The 20,108-nt window shown below is 39.7% G+C and overlaps 1 protein-coding gene across 1 annotated transcript in view; it reads left to right on the top strand.

Annotated features, from left to right (window-relative positions):
- The first annotated feature begins 4,409 nt into the window (after positions 1-4,409).
- atp10a (ATPase phospholipid transporting 10A) overlaps positions 4,410-20,108 on the top strand; it is a 98,817-nt gene continuing 83,118 nt past the window's right edge. Inside the window, exon 1 of the mRNA XM_062998152.1 lies at positions 4,410-4,862. Within this exon, the coding sequence (XP_062854222.1) occupies positions 4,435-4,862 (428 nt within the window). The 5' untranslated portion in view covers positions 4,410-4,434. The remainder of the gene's footprint in view (positions 4,863-20,108) is intronic.

The raw sequence follows: 20,108 nt of genomic DNA, 5'->3' as shown, positions 1-20,108 counted from the left end.
CAGATGGACTACAGTCAGTAATTGTAGAACTACAAGTGCTTCTATATGGTAAGTGGAGCTGATAAAATGGACAGTGAGTGTAGAAACAAGGACGTGGTTTTAATGTTATGGCTGATTGATGTATACTGTATAGGAGCATATATCTTTTTTACTGTCTTTTAGATTTGCATATTCATGAAGTTGCAGACTCGTCCCCTTTTTATAGCTGTTGTGGATTTGCAGTGTTTCTGCTTCTGACTCAAAAATTTGATGATATTAACAGCTGAGTCAGATTATATAGAGTGGTTTTATGCTAGGTGCAAAATGTACATATTTATGTGCAAAACAGAAAGTCACTCAGTACTTTCAAAACCTACAAATACTAAATTAGAGAGGTGGAGCACGGTACCAAATTATTATCTAAAGGTGGAATTATAATTTAAGCACAACAATTATGAACCAATCATGTCCAACGTGAAAGGACTGTTAAAAGGATAACAAATCTCAGAAAGTCCAGAACTCACCACCTGAGTAGCCTGACTGCTTGCTATAGTGTGTGCAAATGTCATTGGGAAATAATGTTAGAATTTATTTTTTTAAATTCATATTTAAAATATTTTTTAACTAAAACAGTGCTGTACAAAGTCATCACTCCATTTCTAGCTGCCTTTCCTGTTGCATATTTGTTACACTAAATAATTGTAGTTAATCAAACAAAACATAATCTTGCTCAAACCATTTAAAAAAAATTTTTTAAGAAATGTGCCTTTTTTAGCGCATCCAATTGCCCGATTGCATCATGCTTCCTCTCCACCAATGCCGATCCCTGCTCTGATTGAGGAGAATGAAGCTAACCCATGCCCCCTTCGACACGTGGGCAGCATGCCGTATGCATCTTATCAGCTACACTTTGACAAGTGCAGTGCAGCTCAGCACTGTGTATGGAAAGACACACCCTTAGAGCACTCTTTTCTCTGTGCTGGCGCCATCAATCGGAATTGCACCAGTTATGAGAGGGAGACCCCATCCGGCTTAGTCTCGCCCATTTCTGAACAACAAGCCAATCGTTGGTCATGTGGCCGCTCAGCCTTAGCCAGCAGGCAGAGCTGAGATTCGATACAATGTATTCGAGATCCCAGCTCTGGTTCCAGCGTGTGTTTTTACCGCTGCGTCACCTGAGCGGCCAGAAATGTTCCTATTTAAACCTATCATGATCTATGTAAAAAAAAAACATCCCTCTAAATTGATTGCACCAAATTAAATTAGCTTAGGTAGGTTGCACCTCCTTTAGCTTCAATTGCCTTTACAATGCTGTCAATGAATTTTCTGTATAAAACTGCAACAAATATGACAAACTGAAAAGTTTCTGGCATAAACAGCTTGCTTTAGATTTTAACATAAAATCTGTTTATGTGCAACTATTTAAATGTGTTTTAAATATTTACCCATTAAACCTCAGCTTTAGCTCATGGACATACAGTATCACCTAGAAGAATCTTCTTATAGGTGCTCGGGTGGCAGCATGGTTTAATGCACTGGCCCACCACTGTGGAAAGCTCAAGGACTCAAGTTTAAATGTCAGCAGATTCAGTTGGCCATGTGTGAGGGAGGGAAGGGTTTTCTGCTGCAATGTCACCTTTGCTGTCTGAGCAAGCACCTTACAGTTGGTGGAGAATGCACATAGGGCATAGTGTGCCTCTCTGTAAGGCTCTATGTTAGAATTTACCACTGGCTGGTTAAAAGACATGGCCACCAACTACACACATGTTGGGGTGTGCAGGCAGACATTGGTGACCTTAACCCCAGAGTACCTCCAGGAAACCACCGCTGACACAGGTAGAACATGAAGCTGTGATGCACCAACACTACTTGCTGCATCACTGTGCCACTATATGACCGTAACTTTCTTTTCGCATCTACTTTTACCTACAAAAGGATAAAGAACTTACTGACAGCCATTAAATATATAAATAAAATAACTGTTGCATTACTGTTGGCAAGAATATGATACTAAATAATCATATAAATGCACATAAATAAAATAAAATGATCAGAAAAATGTTTAACATCCTGACTGTGAGCTGGCAGAAAAATAAACCACTTGGCAGTAACATACCTGAAGAAACGTCCTTAATATAGAACAGAATGTACCAGAGAGAGCCCCACAATCTAAGAACAGCATTAAAACCTTAAAATCTGTAAATCTTTAAATCTGTATCCACTAGGGACTGGTTTTTTCTCTCGGTTTTCTTCGGCAATGATTAAACTCTGATGTTTTTCAAAGCATTCTGTCTAATATTCACCCTAGCAAACACAAATATTACATCGCTGTATCTTATTTACTTCAGTCTGATAAAATTCCACGGAAAACGTTTAATCAACCCAAAGAAAATGATAAACAGTCATTTCTAAGACTTTAATAAATGGAGCTGTTGCGTTAGTCTGCTGGATTGCGTTCGTTTCACTGCAACCTGCTGAGTCAAAGAAAAACTGATTGTTACTTGTTTGGGAAGAGGATATAAACACTCTTAATCATATCTCCAGGAAAGATGTTCACATCTACTCTGAACCTCTCGTACTTTTAACCCTACAAAACATTAATACATCAAATGCTATATGTGAAATGAAATTTCTAGGTCTTAAGCCAAGAGACATTTCATTTGGTTCCATTTCAAATAATGTACAGTTACATATACAGTGTACTATATGGATGTTGGCTAATATTATGCTAAAAATTACGATGCAATCACTTGGCAAAAATGCACTATGGACAGTGTGCTAATCAGTTGCAGTGCAACACACACTCACACATGCAGCATTAATTCTGCACAGGTCTATAAGGGTTGGTCCCTCACCTTTGGTTACTATTCATGTTGAGTCTGGCCTTTTTATTTCTTTGAACATGTTGATTTATCTTGGCTATTGTGATTCTTTTCTTCTCAATAAAACATGCAGGTAGGTGTACTGGCTACCGTAAGTGTGAATAAATAAAAATGTCAACTCCTGTAATAGACTGGCGACTGTCCTGGGTGTATTTCTGCTTTTTTAATTATGTTTCTAAGATCCTGAGACTTCAGCCATGATAAATCACTTACTGAATATTGTGTGGCACGCTATCACTTTGTGGTAAGTTTTTTTTTATAACAACTTTACATATAAGATTTATATTCAGCTCACAAAATATAGAAATATTAATCGAAGTATAATTAATCTAAATATATCACAAGGTATTTAGAATTATTATGCTTTTACAACACCAAATCAACAAAGGCTGAAGCAGTATGGTTGTTTTATTTGAATTTTCAATACTGTCCATCTGATTTGGGGTTGAAAATAGAGAATAATTGCCAAAATGATGTAAATAAACATTAAAACATCTTAAAGCATACAAGTGTACCATATTTTATTGATCTTACAGCAACACACACATACACACAGGTACACACAACCTTAAAAAAAAGGTCGAGTACATGTGCAGTGAGTACATACAATTTAAGTTATGGGGTGAGTCTTTCAAGCAATTTCTAGCCACTGTTGGGCCCCTGAGCAAGGCCCTTAACCCTCAGTTGCTCAAAATTGTGTTCAGTCATAATTGGAAGTTGCTTTGGATAAAAGCGTCTGCTAAATGCTGTAAATGTAAATGATGATATCAAGCTTGCTTGATTGCGTGCAGTGACAGGAAAGTTGCTTGAAGTCTCATTTAATTATTGATAATGTTAAAACGTCTGAAAGTGTTTATGTGCATTTCGACAAGGTTAGCAATGATAAAATGAGTGGCTGAAACAATGGTGTAACAATGTTGTTGTGTTTAATGGGTTTCAGGTGGTAAAAAGCAACTGTTTTTATAACTGCTTAGTGAGTTAAACAAGAACAAAAAGTTTGTAAAAATGACTGTAGGCTTATAAATTACTGTTTTATGCAAATTCGTGATACAGTGTAAGTATAAACATGCTAACAGAGACTCATTGCTGCTCCTGGGTAAATAAATACATCAGTACTGAAATGATAACGCGTGGCACTTCCAGTTAGAGGAACCACACAGGGCGGGGCCTGCAGCTTTCCTGAGGTCACATGCACCGCCCCTAAACGTGCTACACTTGCGGAAACTGCGTCAAAAACAATGCATTACATGTCATGTGGATCGACTGACCGACTAACAAGGAGGGTTCATATGATAGATAGATCTGTGGGGCCGGGCCTAGCGTGCATGAGCGGATCGGTCGGGTCAGCTTTAAAGCATCTTCAACTGTGAGCAAAAAAAGATGCAACAATAAAACTTTGTTAGAGGTGTTAAAAGCGAAAAAGGGAGAAAAGGCGACATGGACGGGAAAGAAAGGTTAAAATGAATACATGTGTGCACTTTCCCTCGGATGTGAGAAGGCTCGGCATGATTACTTAGGAACAAGAGTGTTTTGTAGACGGGAAAAAAAAGTTTGGCGAGTTTTTGGGAGAACTATGGCGCGGGAGAATGAAGAACCAGGAGCAGCCAAAAGTCCCGGCATTAAAAAGCGCAAAAAGAGGAAAAGCAAGAAAGAAAGCAAGACGCGGACCGTACACGCGAATATTTTCTACGACCACGCCAAAGGTGGGGAGAACCCCAACCGGCCCTATTCCAACAACAAGATCAAGACCACCAAGTACACCATGCTTTCCTTCATCCCCAAGAACCTCTTCGAGCAGTTCCATCGCTTTGCTAATGTTTATTTCGTGTTCATCGCGCTGCTGAACTTTGTGCCGGTGGTGAACGCGTTCCAGCCGGAGTTAGCGCTCGCTCCCGTCGTGTTCATTCTCTCTGTGACCGCTATAAAGGATCTATGGGAGGATTACAGGCGCCACAGGTCTGATAAAGAAATCAACCACATGGACTGTCTGGTTTACAGCAGGTGAGTCAGGTGTTTGTGGGCATAAATCAATTCCACGTGGCACCAACAGCTGGAGGCATCATAGTTTATTTTTGGAGAATTGGCACAGTTTTGATTTGTCTGTATTTACTTGTAGCATATGAGTCAGGCTTCAGTCTTGGAGGGCCACTGCTGTATATTTGAGCATTTTACCTCGTTTAACACGTCTAATTCAACATGTCATCTAGTTATTAGGGTCCATGGACTGATTTTGCCCTACTAAAAGACCCCAGAAACTAAGTTAGACACTAGCTTTATGGCCTATAAATGGGTCCTTTATGGCTCCAACTGGTGAAGTTTGGTGTTTGGGTTACCACAGATCCAGATTTTAAACCAGTAATTTTTTTTTTTTGCTTTAGCACGTTTGATTTATCTTTTCAGAATCTAATTACATCCAGTACATGTTTCATCAGGGCCTTTTGAGAGGTGTATTACATGAACTAAACAAAAGAAAACTGTTAAACAGAGCTGACACTGTTTCCAGTCAAGCAAGCTTTACATTACAGTGAGCTACCACACAAGAAAGAAATCCTGGCATTAAAATCAGTAACATCTAATTCAACATGTCATGTAGTTATTAGGGTCCATGGACTGATTTTGGCCCGCTAAAAGACCCCAGAAACTAAGTTAGACACCAGCCTATCAATTGGCCCTTCAGGACTCCAACTGGTAAAGTTTGGAGTTTGGGTACCACATATACAGCACAGGGCCCCAGATCCAATTTGTAAACCAGTATTTTTCTTTGCTTCAGCACATTTGATTACATCTAGTGTTACATCAGGGCTGTTTGAGACATGTATATTACATGAACAAAACTACCTAATTTAATAGCTATTAAACAGAGCTGACACTGTCCCCAGTCAAGCAAGCTTGGCATTGCAGTGAGCTGCCACACAAGTAAAAAGTCCTTGGTCTGTGGTTTCTTTTTTTGGATAATGGACACAGTTTTGATTTGTCTGTATCTACTTGTAGCATATGAGTCAGGCTTCAGTCTTGGAGGGCCACTGCTGTAGATTTGAGCATTTTACCTCGTTTAACACGTCTAATTCAACATGTCATCTAGTTTTTAGGGTCCCTGGACTGATTTTGCTCCAGCTGGTGAAGTTTGGTGTTTGGGTTACCACAGATCCAGATTTTAAACCAGTATTTTTTTTTTTCGCTTTAGCACGTTTGATTTAAATTCTCAGAATCTGATTACATCTAGTACATGTTTTATCAGGGCCTTTTGAGAGGTATATTACATGAACTAAACAAAAAAAGCTGTTCAACAGAGCTGACACTGTTTCCAGTCAAGCAAGCTTTACATTACAGTGAGCTACCACACAAGAAAGAAATCCTGGCATCAAAATCAGTAACTTCAGGCTTGTCTTTAGTTTATTTTTTGGGGAATGGACAGTTTTGATCTTGGTCTGTCTGTAAATGTGTCAGGTTACAGTCTTGGAGGGCCACTGCTTTACATTTTAACAATTTACCTCATTTAACACATCTAATTCAACATGTCATCTAGTTATTAGGGCCCTTAGACTGATTTTGGTCAGTTGGGCCGGCTAAAAGACCCCATGAACTTAGTTTGACACTAGCTTGATGGCCTATCAATTGAATAAGCCAACTGTTGCTGTTTGCTCTGCAACCTTGCTTACATTAGTATTTGGATCAGGGATCTTATGCCCAGGGATCTTTAGCATGTTTGCAGTTTATTCCTTGAATCATCCTGGTGCTATTTGGTGTCGGACAGGGTTCCCCAGTCTTACACACAAACACACCTGATCCAACTAAGTTCGAGCTTCACTTCAGGTCAAACGTTGACATATGCTTGTACGAGACATGATTTATGCTGCTTTGCTGTTTATTATAGTTTTTACTAGGTCAATATCCACACTGAAAAATAGCTTTGACTTGCTATACCTGATGATTTCTCTGTCCACCAAAACTTGGTCTGCTATGAATGAAAAACAGCTGGAACTTAATAGACTGCCCATAGCCGAGCAAGCTTGTTTTCATTACTGGTCTGTAAAGCAAAAAGTCCCTTTTCTTCCTTTTTTGTCTGTTTAGTTAACAACTTACTTCAGTGGAGTTTGTGGTGTGGTTTGGTTTTGTTTTACTACAGACAACGTTGTAGAAATAATTAAAATCCCAAAACCGGGCAGCAGGGTGGCTCGGTGGGTAGCACTGTTGCCTTACTGCAAGAAGGTCCTGAGTTCAATTCCCAGGTGGAGCGGTCCGGGTCATTTCTTTGTGGAGTTTGCAGGTTCTCCTTGTGTTTGTGTGGGGTCCAAAGATGTGCAAGTGAGGTCAATTGTCCATGACTGTGTTTGACATTAAAAACCAGTAATAACCTGCACTGTCATAAATGTAACCAAAGAGTGTAAAACATGAGTTAAAATCTTAATAAAAATACAAATCCCAACACCTCCATGGCATACATGCACCTGGTTCTGTTACATAGGTGGAAAGTCACCTAACTGTGTTGGAGTCCATACTGGCTCCTACAGGTATAGTTTGGTCTTTGGGTTACCACATGTACAGCAAAACTACAAAATGAAAAGCTATTATTTAGGGCTGACACTGTCCCAGGTCAAGCAAGTTTGATGTTGCAGTTAGCTGCCACCCAGGAAATAGGTCATGGCATCATAATCAGTAACTGGAGGGTTGCCTTTATGTTGTTGATTTTTATTCGGACATTGAAAAAGCAGCACCAGTGGCCTCTTGCATTACAGCCTCTGATCCTCAAGAAATGTGAAGCTGTGTAATGCCTAGTTCACACTACACGATTTTTGCCCTGATTTTCGCTCGCCGACTGGTCACCGCTAGATGTGGCAGCTCGGGAGCAACTCGGCGTTCGCACTGTGGTCTAAACTCGGCTCTCGATCGCTATGTGTGAACTACTCAACGACTTGATCTGAGCGGCTCGCCGAGCTCTCGAAGAGAGATATCTAGCTTGTCAAATATCTGGATCTGAGTTGCTTAACTGGCAATGAGTGCGAACAGCCAATGAGAACGCAAGAAGCGGGGTGAAGGAAACGCAGGGGAGGAGTGTAAAAAGATGGGACAGGGGCATAATATAGTTTATGTCAGAATACACTGGCATACACACAAGTTTTACAGTATTTCTGACCTTATCGTTCTCTACAAAACATAACACCAATGTTACATTGCAAAAAAATATTTATTAACCTCCAACTCACTATAGAACAATCCATACTGTTCCTATTTTTCCTACTTAATTTTACACTGCACATCAGCTTACAAACTTTGATCGCTCGCTACGTGGTATCATTAAACCCCTCGTCACTTCTCGTGTTTGTTTTCGTGACGAAACGTAGTTTGGGAGACCAGAGAAGCTCGCCTGCGATTCCAGTTGGTGATAGATGGTGTAGTGTGAAACCCCCTATCGCCGATCAGTCGTGTAGTGTAAAAGCCACATCGACTTGAAAGACTCCCGATTACTAGAGATCCAGTTGTGTAGTGTGAACTGTACAGCGACCTGACTACTTGGAAAGTCGTGTAGTGTGAACTTGGCATAATGTGACTGTTTTTCTTGGCTAGAGACCAAGGTTCCATTTACTTTTTACCTGACATATAATTAAGCAACATTTTCTAACAAAATGAAGTGAATTATTATTATTATTGCTTTGTGTATATGACTTGTTAAGTGTATTGTCAGTGTATTTTTGCATAGAGAAGGTTGTGTTTTTATCATACAAGTGCAGAAATCCTAAACAAATATGTACATCTCATATTATCTAACCTTTAACACTATATACTGCTGATGTGTGATGGCTTGCTGGATTCAGATTTGGCCGTTACTGCTTTACTGAATGCAACAGGAAGACACGTCCAGGTGTTTTGCCATCAGTTTCTTGTAAGTGAAACTTTAGTATTAACGTCTTTCTGTTCTTTCTTTTCTGGGGTTTGACTTAATGTTCACTTGCATAGAAAAAGTCAGCAAACCTGCATTTGACCCATATTTTTATAAAGATTTAACCGAGTAAATGTCACGGTCAGTGCTGTGCATCTGCATTTTTAAAACAGCCTTGTCTGATTTCTCTAGTTTTATACGATTAAAAAAATATCATGTGTGATTTAAAAACACATTTGCATAACAAAGACAATGTTGTGCCTTAATAAAACCCAATTTAAAATGCAGAAAAAGGATGTTTGGGGTTGTTTGCGGCCGGGTGAATGAGAACAGCACGTTGTGTGTATATACACACACAACACACAACACACAACACACACACAAACACTTGCAACAAACCTCCCAAAATTCAACCTCCCGTACCTTAAAAGGTATTATAGTGATGTGTAAAGGATTGAATATACAACACAAAGTCTCTGTAAATACAGAAACAATAGTTATTGATACATACAATGTCTGTGTGTGCTATTATTCAACCCCCAGTCTCAGTACTTGCTGGAACATCCTTTTGCCTTGATTATGTGTAATGCATGATTTTGGTAAGTGCTAGCAGCTTCTGATGTGTCTCCTGTGGAATCTTCGTCTGTTTTTCTCATGCAAAAGCTTCCAGCTCATTCAGGTTTAATTATTTTGGTGCTGCAACTTCTTTCTTTACATCCCACCAAAGATTTTCTACATGATTTAAATCTGGAGACTCCAGGATATTCCAGGACTTTTCCAAGTTAACAAAAGCTTGTTTAAGGAATGTGTGATTATAATCGTTGTCTTGCTTGAAAGTCAAATTATCACCAAGGTTCACGGCAGAAGGCATAACATTCCTCTTCAAAATGCCTTGTTATTGCTGTGACTCCACAATACCAGTCACATGGTCAGGATTGCCAGTTTCTGCAGCAGAAAAACATCCTTACATCATCACTGACTCACCTTATACCCTGACTGTGGGAATAGGATTCCCTTTTGTCATAAGCCTCACCTTTCTTGTTCCAGACAAACTGCTGATCCATGTGGCCAAACAGTTCCAGTTTTGAGTTGTCACTCCAACTGTCGATCCAGTTCTTTTTTTCCTTTAATCTCATTCATTATTTGCAACAGGATTTAATGCCCCAGTGTTTGCAGAAAAAAACACAGTCCTGGTCAGACATTAACATCATCTAATCAAAATGTATTGCCTGTCCACAGAAATCCCAATAAATTACTGAAAGGCGGTCTATAAATAGCAACAGGAAGAAGAGACTTTCATAGACGTCATTTGCATTACAGATTGGTTTGGGCCAGAAACAATGGCCTTTGAATAAATATGTTAGGAATTCCCCCCCCACAGGGTGAACGATTGCAACAGCATTTCAGTCTGGGCCAGTGGGGCTGGTCATAAGCTAGGACAAGGTTAACAGGTCATGGTCACTACTAAAATGTACTTAATTCAACTCAAATAGAGCTTTGAGGTTTGCTTAGCACCTGATTTGCAGGCCTCTGCCTGGACTTAAACTGTTCAAGCTTGAGTCTACTAAACCCCCAAAAACCAACCTGTGAAATCTACCTATTATGATAACGCACATCCTAATAGAACGCACATTCCTTCACAAGACAACACAAGAACCGTTTTAACCCACCTCACAGCCATAAAAGCGCAGCACGGTGGCTCGGTGGGTAGCACTGTCACCTCACAGCAAGAAGGTCCTGGGTTTGATCCCCAGGTGGGGAGGTCCAGGTCCTTTCTGTGTGGAATTACGCTCACCCATTTTTCCTGCTTCTAACACATTAACTTTGAGGATAAAATGTTAACTTACTGCCTAATATATCCCACCCACTAACAGGTGCCATGATAAAGAGATAATCAGTGTTATTCACTTCACCTCATAATGTTATGCCTGGTCAGTGTATTTTAGGCTAATGTAAAATAATGGGGTTGTTTATGACACTTAAACACTGAAAATAACACAAATGTAATATAAAAACACTGAAATAAAAAGTTTTTCAGAACTCTGAGCTATAACACAAGTTTAAAAGTGAAACAGGAGGAAAATCCAGATAAACACAGATACATGTGGAGCTTTCAGAGTGAATCTGCTGGTTATTCCACACAAATGCAGATTCGTCTCATATGCGCACTTTGACGTTTTACCACACCGCTTAAGCGCTGAACGAAGCGGCTGTTCAGTGTTAATTTGAAATTAAATATTTTTTTTTTAATGGACACGTTGAGTTTAAGGGTACAAATTCCTCAACGAAGGGCGTTGAGTTTTAAAGAATTTGAGTTTAGGGGGCGTTGAGTTACAAGGTACCACTGTACTGATTATGCCATAAAATGACGCATGTGTAAACATGGCTTTAAAATCCAAACAAACAAACTAAACTCCTGGTCCAAAAAAACCTCTGGTAGAAAACAGAACTCTGCTGTACTGCTGCTATACATATCCAGCACTGTTTGTGTCCTGTAATGTTTGTCAGTGTGTTACTCATCAGACAGTTAGTAGGTGTGTAACTTACAGCCACAGCTTGACAGTTTTTATCCCAGTTTGTCCTTGGTGGATTAACACTGTTTTTAAAAGTCACTTGCAAGAACAGACAAGCAGACCATGTTTCTCAAAGCGTCTTACTCTGTTCAGAAATGAAGGTTGTTCTGTTATCCATGGCTTACAGCGGGTTATGACCCGAATGTCCTTTTGTTTTGTTCTGTTCTGCTCAGTATTGGTTGCTCGTACCTGCCATGTTGGAGTCTTAGGTGAATTTTCACATTTCCTAATGAAAAGCTCTGTGACCTGAGGATCAAGCCTCAGAGTTTGTTCTGCTACAGAACTGTCTACTTCTTCTAGCAGACTGTTTGTAAGGACTGGTGTGATTGAATTTTGTCCAGCTAAATAATCTTGAGAACATTCCTCTGCTCTTTCAGAGAACATTTCTATGCTATTTTGGCTTCTTTGATGAATGTATAGTGAGTTTAAGGCTAAAACAAAGTGATATCTGGTGAAAATACCATCAGAATGAATGCACCAAATTCCATAACTGGTCCATTCAGAGGCATTGGTCACATTCTTTATTAGGAAAGCCCTGGACTTAACCACATTGAACTTCAAATCTTAACCAGGCTTTCTCATCCAACATCAGTGTCTGACCTCATGAACACACTGTATCTTGCAGAAAGTTTTTCCAGAAGAGTTCTGCCTGTTACTGCGAATAAAAAGCTATATCCGTGTTCATGCCTGTGGATTGGAAATGAGCTGTCAAACAAGCGGCAAGGTGGCTCAGTGGGTAGCACTGTCGCCTCACATCAAGAAGGTCCTGGGTTCGATCCCCAGGTGGGGCGGTCCGGGTACTTTCTGTGTGGAGTTTGCATGTTCTCCCCGTGTCTGCGTGGATTTCCTCCGGGAGCTCCGGTTTCCTCCCACAGTCCAAAAACATGCAAGTGAGGTGAATTGGAGATACAAAATTGTCCATGACTGTGTTTGATATAACCTTTGAACTGATGAATCTTGTGTAATGAATAACTAACTACCTGTCCTATCATGAATGTAACCAAGTATAGTCAGGTGTCCATACACTTTTAGCCTGTAATGTACGTATAATACATTTTTATTCACTAGGTCAAAGAGCACCAAGAAAAATATCACAAAGTTATAATAAAGTAAATTAGGACTATAAAAGTATACAGAATGGATTTTCTTCATCCACTTATTAATAATAGTGCGTGCTAATGTTTTCAGAAGCAAAAACCGATTGATTAATGGTTCCTTTATTTATAATTCTTAACCAAAATGAAAAGCACAGCGATCCATTTTTACCCTCTGGCATATTTCAGCATGGCACCAATCCTCCAGCAAAACGATATTTTGATTTAATAGATGGGCTGTTAATGTAAGCCTTTGGATTAACTCACTCACTTTCTTAACCGCTTATCCATTCGGGGACGCAGGGGGGTGCTGGAGCATATCCCAGCTTTTCAATGGGCGCAAGGCACACAGTAACGCCCTGGATGGGGCGCCAGTCCATCACAGGGCAGACACACACACACACACCCATTCACCTATAGGGCAATTTGGTGTCTCCAATTAATCTGACTGCATGTTTTTGGACTGTGGGAGGAAACCGGAGCTCCCTGGTTAAACCCACGCAGACACGGGGAGAACATGCAAACTCCACACAGAAAGGACCCGGACCACCCCGCCTGGGGATCGAACCCAGAACCTTCTTGCTGTGAGGCGACAGTGCTTCCCACCGAGCCACCGTGCCGCCCTTTGGATCAACTATTAAGACAAATTTTCTTAGTTAATATATGTCACATCAGTTTTCCCTTGTTTTCTTTGTGCAGTTTACTTTACTCCAACCTCTAAAACAAGTAGAATGGGGGTTGGTTGCTCTGAATTACTGTTAGATTTTAGTGACTAAATGTGTGTTGCTTTACGATGGATTGGTGCACAGTCTGTGTTGTATTGCAACACCGACCAGCAGGAAGTGGTTGGTGAAAAACTCAAACCACATTTCCGGAAAAGTTGGGACATTTTAGAATATGATTGACACCATTTTGCAGTTTAAAACCTGAAAAATCAACCTGTCATGGTCTTAATTTTACTGACTGAATTAGATTTTACAGTCCCCACCACCACCACTAAAGTTCTCCCAGTTACATCTGAATGCTGGTACATACACCAATCATTCATAACATTTAAACCACCTCCTTGTTTCTACACTCACTGTCTATGTTATCAGCTCCACTTAGCATATAGGAGCACTTTGTAATTCTACAATTACTGACTGTAGTCCATCTGTTTTTCTACATTCTTTGTTGACCCCCTTTCATGCTGTTCTTCAATGGACCACTACAGAGCAGGTATTATTTGGGTGGTGGATCATTCTCAGTACTGCAGTGACACTGACATGGTGGGGGTGTGTTGGTGTGTGTTGTGCTGGTATGAGTGGATCAGACACAGCAATGCTGATGGAGTTTTTAAACACCTCACTGTCACTGCTGGACTGAGAATAGTCCACCAACCAAAAATATTCAGCTAACAGCGCCCCGTGGGCAGCGTCCTGTAACCACTGATGAAGGTCTAGAAGATGACCAACTCAAACAGCAGCAATAGATGAGCGATCGTCTCTGACTTTACATCTACAAGGTGGACCAACTAGGTAGGAGTGTCTAATAGAGTGGACAGTGAGTGGACACGGTATTTAAAAACTCCATCAGCGCTGCTGTGTCTGATCCACTCATACCAGCACAACACACACTAACACACCACCACCATGTCAGTGTCACTGCAGTGCTGAGAATGATCCACCACCTAAATAATACCTACTGTAGTGGTCCTGTGGGGTCCTGACCATTGAAGAGCAGGGTGAAAGCAGGCTAAAAAAATATGTAGAGAAACAGATGGACCACAGTCAGTAATTGTAGAACTTCAAAGTGCTTCTATATGGTAAGTGGAGCTGATAAAAATGGACAGTGAGTGTAGAAACAAGGAGGTGGTTTTAATGTTATGGCTGATCGGTGTATGTGCTTATTTGTAGCTCTTGATGGATCCATAGTGACACTGATTTTTTTTCCCTAGTCTTCCTTCATGCCGTTTTGAATCTGTGCAGTTTGATATTTTTATATTTTAGTTTCATCCGGAGAGTGTGCACATTTCTCGAACTGTAGCCTAGCATGTTCACACACATTAATGAAACTCTGCTGCGGCCAGCAAAACAATATTTCCTTCTGTTTGAGATTTCTGTCCAGCATTTCCAGCCTCACTTCACAAGCTCTCCATTCAACATGGTGAAAAACACGTGAAACACAGCCTGTATGAAGTCAGCATCATGGATGAATAGAGAATAAATAGTGTGTAGGTGTTTTACTCATTTCTGCTGTGTTTGTTTGTGCTGTAAAAATAGCTAGATTGAGAAACAGCATCTCATAACCTTTAAGTGCCCTTCAGTCCAGATCACACAAAAAGTCTCATTCACTGGTGTCACATTTAAACCACAGTGAGAAGGAGAAACGGGACTCGCAAAAAATGACTTGTGGACAACAAAAGTCAGCAACATTAGTTGCTTATTATTATAATAGTTGCTTATTAGTTACGTGTGATAATTTTATGTGTATATATATACACAGTGGTACCTCTAGATACGAGTTTAATTCGTTCCAGAGCCGAGCTCGTAAGTAGAGCAGCTCGTATCTCGAACTAATTTTCCCCATTTAAAATAAAGGAAATAGAATTAATCCGTTCCAGCCCTCTGACAAGTCCCCAAAATGTCGTAAATTATGAAAAAATACTAGGGCTGTCAAACGATTAAAATTTTTAATCGCGATTAATCTCAGAATTTCATATAGTTAATCGCGATTAATCGCATTAAAAAAAATCTGTGTAAATGTTATAGAAAACAAGGATTTTTAAGTGAAATGTTACAATTACAATGCTGAACACATTTTATGCTAAATGTACTGATGTTAAAAACTGCTGGGACAAGAGAAAACTGTAAGGGAGTTTTATTCACTCACATACTAGGCAGTAATACTATCCAGTGGTTTAATGGACGTTTCTACACGAACTGAGTGTGTTTTGACTAGGGTGGCCAGATTCATAGTAACAAAAAGGAGGACATTACACCCCAAAAAGCCGGACATCATATTAGGAACAGGGGGACATGCTACTGCAACACACAGAATGAATCCAGAACCCATATAACAGAGTTTTTGACCAATTTAAGCAAGAATTATATAACAAATGACTGTTTTACTCACTAAATGTTGTGTCTTTTCATATTTAGGTCCGTTCATCGCTGCCTCAAAAGTTTACTCTTTGGCATTTTCACCGCGTTCCTGATCATGTTTACAAAACAGAGAAGGCGGGCGAAATTCAACCACCCAATCACAGACTAGCATTTAGAGGGCGGACCTTCTCTGATTGGCCAGTGGTAGCGCTGTAAGCAGTGAAATGAGGCTGTTAAACCAATGAAATACAAAGCATTTGTTTTGACATGTACCTGAGCCAATGGTAAATAATATTGATCAAAAATGAAACCAGTTCACTCCAAAAGGAGGATTTTGAAGTGTCCGTCCTAGCGTTACGTGAATGGAGGACTGGCAGCTTCTTTATTATGCAAGTGCATTACTACGACACTACCACGCTCGGTTACATTATGTGGCAAGTCCGACATTAAAACGTTTGTTCTACCAGTCAAGTCTCAACATGAACTAGAATTTGCGTTAACGGCACTAATTTTTATAATCGCGTTAAATTGAGAATGCGTTAATGCGTTATTATCGCGTTAACTTCGACAGCCCTAAAAAATACACGTTTTTAATTAAGAAAAACACATGTATAAACATATAAAACATAACAAAATAAATAAATAAATAAAAGAAAAATGTTTAAGAAAAACAGTAAGAAAAATGTAGCGAGTACTGTACTAGTGTTGGGAAAGTAAGGGGTTAATGTTTTGAAAACACATTGCATTATGGGTATTGTATTGCATGTTGTTGTAGTCGCTGTGTGCTGTAGCCGGGGGCAGCACGTTAAACTTTCTCCTCTCACTCTTTAACACCGTTATGTTTATTTTATTTTATTTAACGCGGCCACTCAGTTTCATTTTCGGTGTTATACCCAAACTGTTATAATAAACACAGAGTGCTTCGAGGTAATCCTGTTTTTGACAGGTGAAAATGAACTAAAAGTTGGGTATAAAGCAAAACACCGTTGTGGCCCAGGAGCTAACAGGTGAAACAGCTCCCCTGAGTCGTCACGACCACGGTCGAGAGACACAAATCAGAAAAAGGTAACACTAGTAGTAGTAGTAGTGAGGAAATTCCTTTGAAACGGCTCCCTTGCGCAGACGCGCAAACTAGCGGTAGCGTCCCCGAAGCTCCAGCCCGGCTCGTATCTTGGATTTGGGCTCGTATCTAGAGCAGAAATTTTGTCTGAGCCTCGGCTCGGATCTCGAAAAGCTCGTATGTGGAGCAGCTCGTATCTAGAGGTACCACTGTATATGTGTGTGTGTGTGTGATCCGACATCATTCTGATCGTGTCATTTTCTGCTCTCTAAAAACGCTCTGGCCGTCTTAACCCACAACGCTCACAATGGGTAACTGTTCCAGCCAGCTTCCGGCGTAGTGATGAAGCGTCGCTCCCTACTCCCTACTTTGAATATGACTCTCACTTAAAATGGTGAAATACCCTACGTAGTGCACTTCACAGTAACAGCCAATGTGAATGGAACACACATGTGAATGGAAAATGTGTAATGGACTGAATATAGTCCACCAACCAAAAATATCCAGCCAACAGCGCCCCATATGTAGCGTCCTGTGACCACTGTTTTGTACTACAGTACCCATAGGTGCAAACTGTGACTGCTTTATGCTGATATTTAAGCTACTTTCTGAAGTTGTTCAGCTGGATGATTAAATAGTCGCTTTGGCTGGGCAGAGCTGAGATCTTTAGCTGAGATAGTTTGCAGTTAAAAAAAAAAAAAAATCATAAACAGAGTACATTGCAGTAATGTTTATATGGGATACAATCATGGTACGGTAATTTGTCAGTAAAGTTAAAATCTCAACTTTGCCTTCCTCGTGAAGCCATAAAGATCCCAGAGAAAATGAGTACAAGTCTCCACAGTTGATTTACGAATGCTCTGTGCACTGTAGCACCAAAAGTGATGACCAGCCTCATGCTGAGTATCGGCTCCGACCCTCTGGCTGAAGGTACTGAATAGCATTTTTCGTGCAGTTAAAATGTTTTACGTGTACGCTGTGACATGTAATACACTGATCAGCCATAACATTAAAACCACCTCCTTGGTTCTACACTCACTGTCCATTTTATCAGCTCCACTTACCATATAGAAACACTTTGTAGTTCTACAATTACTGACTGTAGTCCATCTGTTTCTCTACATACTTTTTTAGCCTGCTTTCACCCTGTTCTTCAATGGTCAGGACCCCCCACAGAGTAGGTATTATTTAGTGTTAGGAATCAAACAAATAAACAAGTTGTGTTTAGATTTAACAGGGCTGGCAGTGAATACGTCTGTGTAGGTCTAGTGTAATTAAGCCTAGTTATTCATTACATTTGGTTAATTGGTTGAGTAACTAAGGGGGTGCACAGGGTTAGATGGTGTCTAAAGTTTTGGTTGGTTGAGTAACCTGGGCAGCCAAACGTTTTTACACACGGTCAGTGTTGATTTATTTTTTCGTTTGGCTGCTTCTTTATTTATTTATTTTGGGCTTGGGTCTGGCACTGTGAGTACCGGATATTTTTTTTATTACCTTAATAAATTAATTGATTTGAAACGTGTTTTGTGTTTACTAGTCTTGTATTTAATTTAGTCGAAAAATCTAAACTAGGGCTGGCACTGATCCGATACTCTGTATCGGTATCGGTCCGATATTGGCCCAAGTCACTGTATCGGATATTGGAAGGACAAAAACGTGTCATTCGATCCGATACTGTTGCTTAATGTAAATAACACTTAATGTAAATAAGGCTATTGTTTGTGTGTAAAGCAAATAACACACAAAGATATGTTCCAACAGAGTGCAGTTTATTGCCAGCTCACTCGGCAACTGCCGTAACAAGGTGCATCTTGATGACATTATTAACATGTGCCACTGATCTACAACTCATCTGCAAAAGCCATTCAGAAATTAAAACACACTGATCTACTTAAACTGTTAGCATTTTAATAATCATCTACTACTGCCACATCTAAAAACACTGTTTAAACACAATAAAAATAGCTGATAAATCGCTCACCTGAGATAAAGAAAACCTATCTTGTCCCAGTTTGGGGATCTCTCACATCCTCAACGATTAATCCATTAGTGTTATGAAATAAAACAAACTACACTGTTTCCTGTTTAGCCACAGATGTCCTCTTCAAAATCCAGCAGGGTTTAATCATCTAAAAACCTGACAGAACTTTAACGGAAAATCTGAACTCTGCGTCAATTCTAATTGGTCCATCGCGTTTGATTGACACCCACATCTTCCAGTTGTAGACACTTTGGACGACACGCCGTAAAGCGAGATGTGTCACGTGAACAACAGCTCGAACGTAAGTGAAACCAAAAATGCAGCTAAATGTTCTGTGTGTAAAAGTGAAAATAAAAACAGCAGTTTTGTAGAAGTGTGATGTTGTAGGTTCTGTATTTATTCCTTTAGAATATTTGTTTCACAGTCTGAGCATTGTTATTTAGATAGCTAGTTTAACCATGGTGCATTGAGACATGTATTATTACTGCTTAGTTGTTTGAGAGGAGAAATGATGGTATCGGATTGGTATCGGTATCGGCAGATACTCAATTTGCAGTATCGGTATCAGACATAAAAAAGTGGTATTGAGCCAGCCCTAATCTAAACCAATTATTTGTGACAAATATGCCACAGAAAGCACTTAATAAATTAGGAGTTTGTCTGTGTATTATAAAACATTTCAAAGATTATTGATTTAAAGTAGTACTAACGTTAGATATATGAACAGCTCTAGCTGGGGGGGGGGGGGATTACTTGCGCAACATTTTGAAATGTTACTTTTGCTATGCGGCGCTTCTTCTTGTGGATTAATCTGATTGTTGAGAGTGGCAGGTCAATACATTTTCTATTAGTGGTTAAATATCTGGTGTGTTAATAAAAATGGAAAATATAAACCTGACAACTATGATTTCTGATCTGGAATGTTTTTACATATTGAAATATTTTATTACATTACAGGCTCATTCATGCAGCTTTGATTCATTATACCCAGCTGTGATTGCACTGCAGCTTTTAAAAAGGAACAGAGCTGGTGTCTTGTTGCTGAAAACTCCAGTTATAATTTTACCATTGCAACAGCAATTTTTTAATGCTGTAGCTTATTTACGTGGAAGCAGAAATAGATTCTGTCATACAGGAAGTGGTTATAGGATGTTTTGCCATGAAGCCAAAAAAACTAAGATGTGTATAGTCTAAAGCAGATGTGTCAAACTCATTTTAGGCCTGCGAGAGCTTAAAAGACGTATGATTGTTGTGATCGTTATACGTATTTATAATTTAATGGGACACCTGCACCTTTAAGAGGCAACCGTTGAAATCGTAGTCATGTAAAAATCGTACATAAACTGCATCTCCCACAATGCATGACGATATTGTGACCCAGAAAGTGACCGCATCCCGCCTTTAGATGGCAGTGTTTCCACATCAGCGTGTAACTGAGGCGGTTTTCCAACAAGTGATGTTGAGAAATATTTACAAATAATTCCAAAATGTACAAGAAGAGAAAACTGAAGCAGAAGGAAGAGAATTTAATGAAAGATGGGAAAGTGAGAACAAGTTTGTGCTTCAAGAAGAAAAAAA

Source organism: Trichomycterus rosablanca, chromosome 6 (genome assembly GCF_030014385.1).
Source record: "Trichomycterus rosablanca isolate fTriRos1 chromosome 6, fTriRos1.hap1, whole genome shotgun sequence".
NCBI lineage: Eukaryota > Metazoa > Chordata > Actinopteri > Siluriformes > Trichomycteridae > Trichomycterus > Trichomycterus rosablanca.
This window is presented reverse-complemented; position numbering and strand designations above follow the sequence as displayed.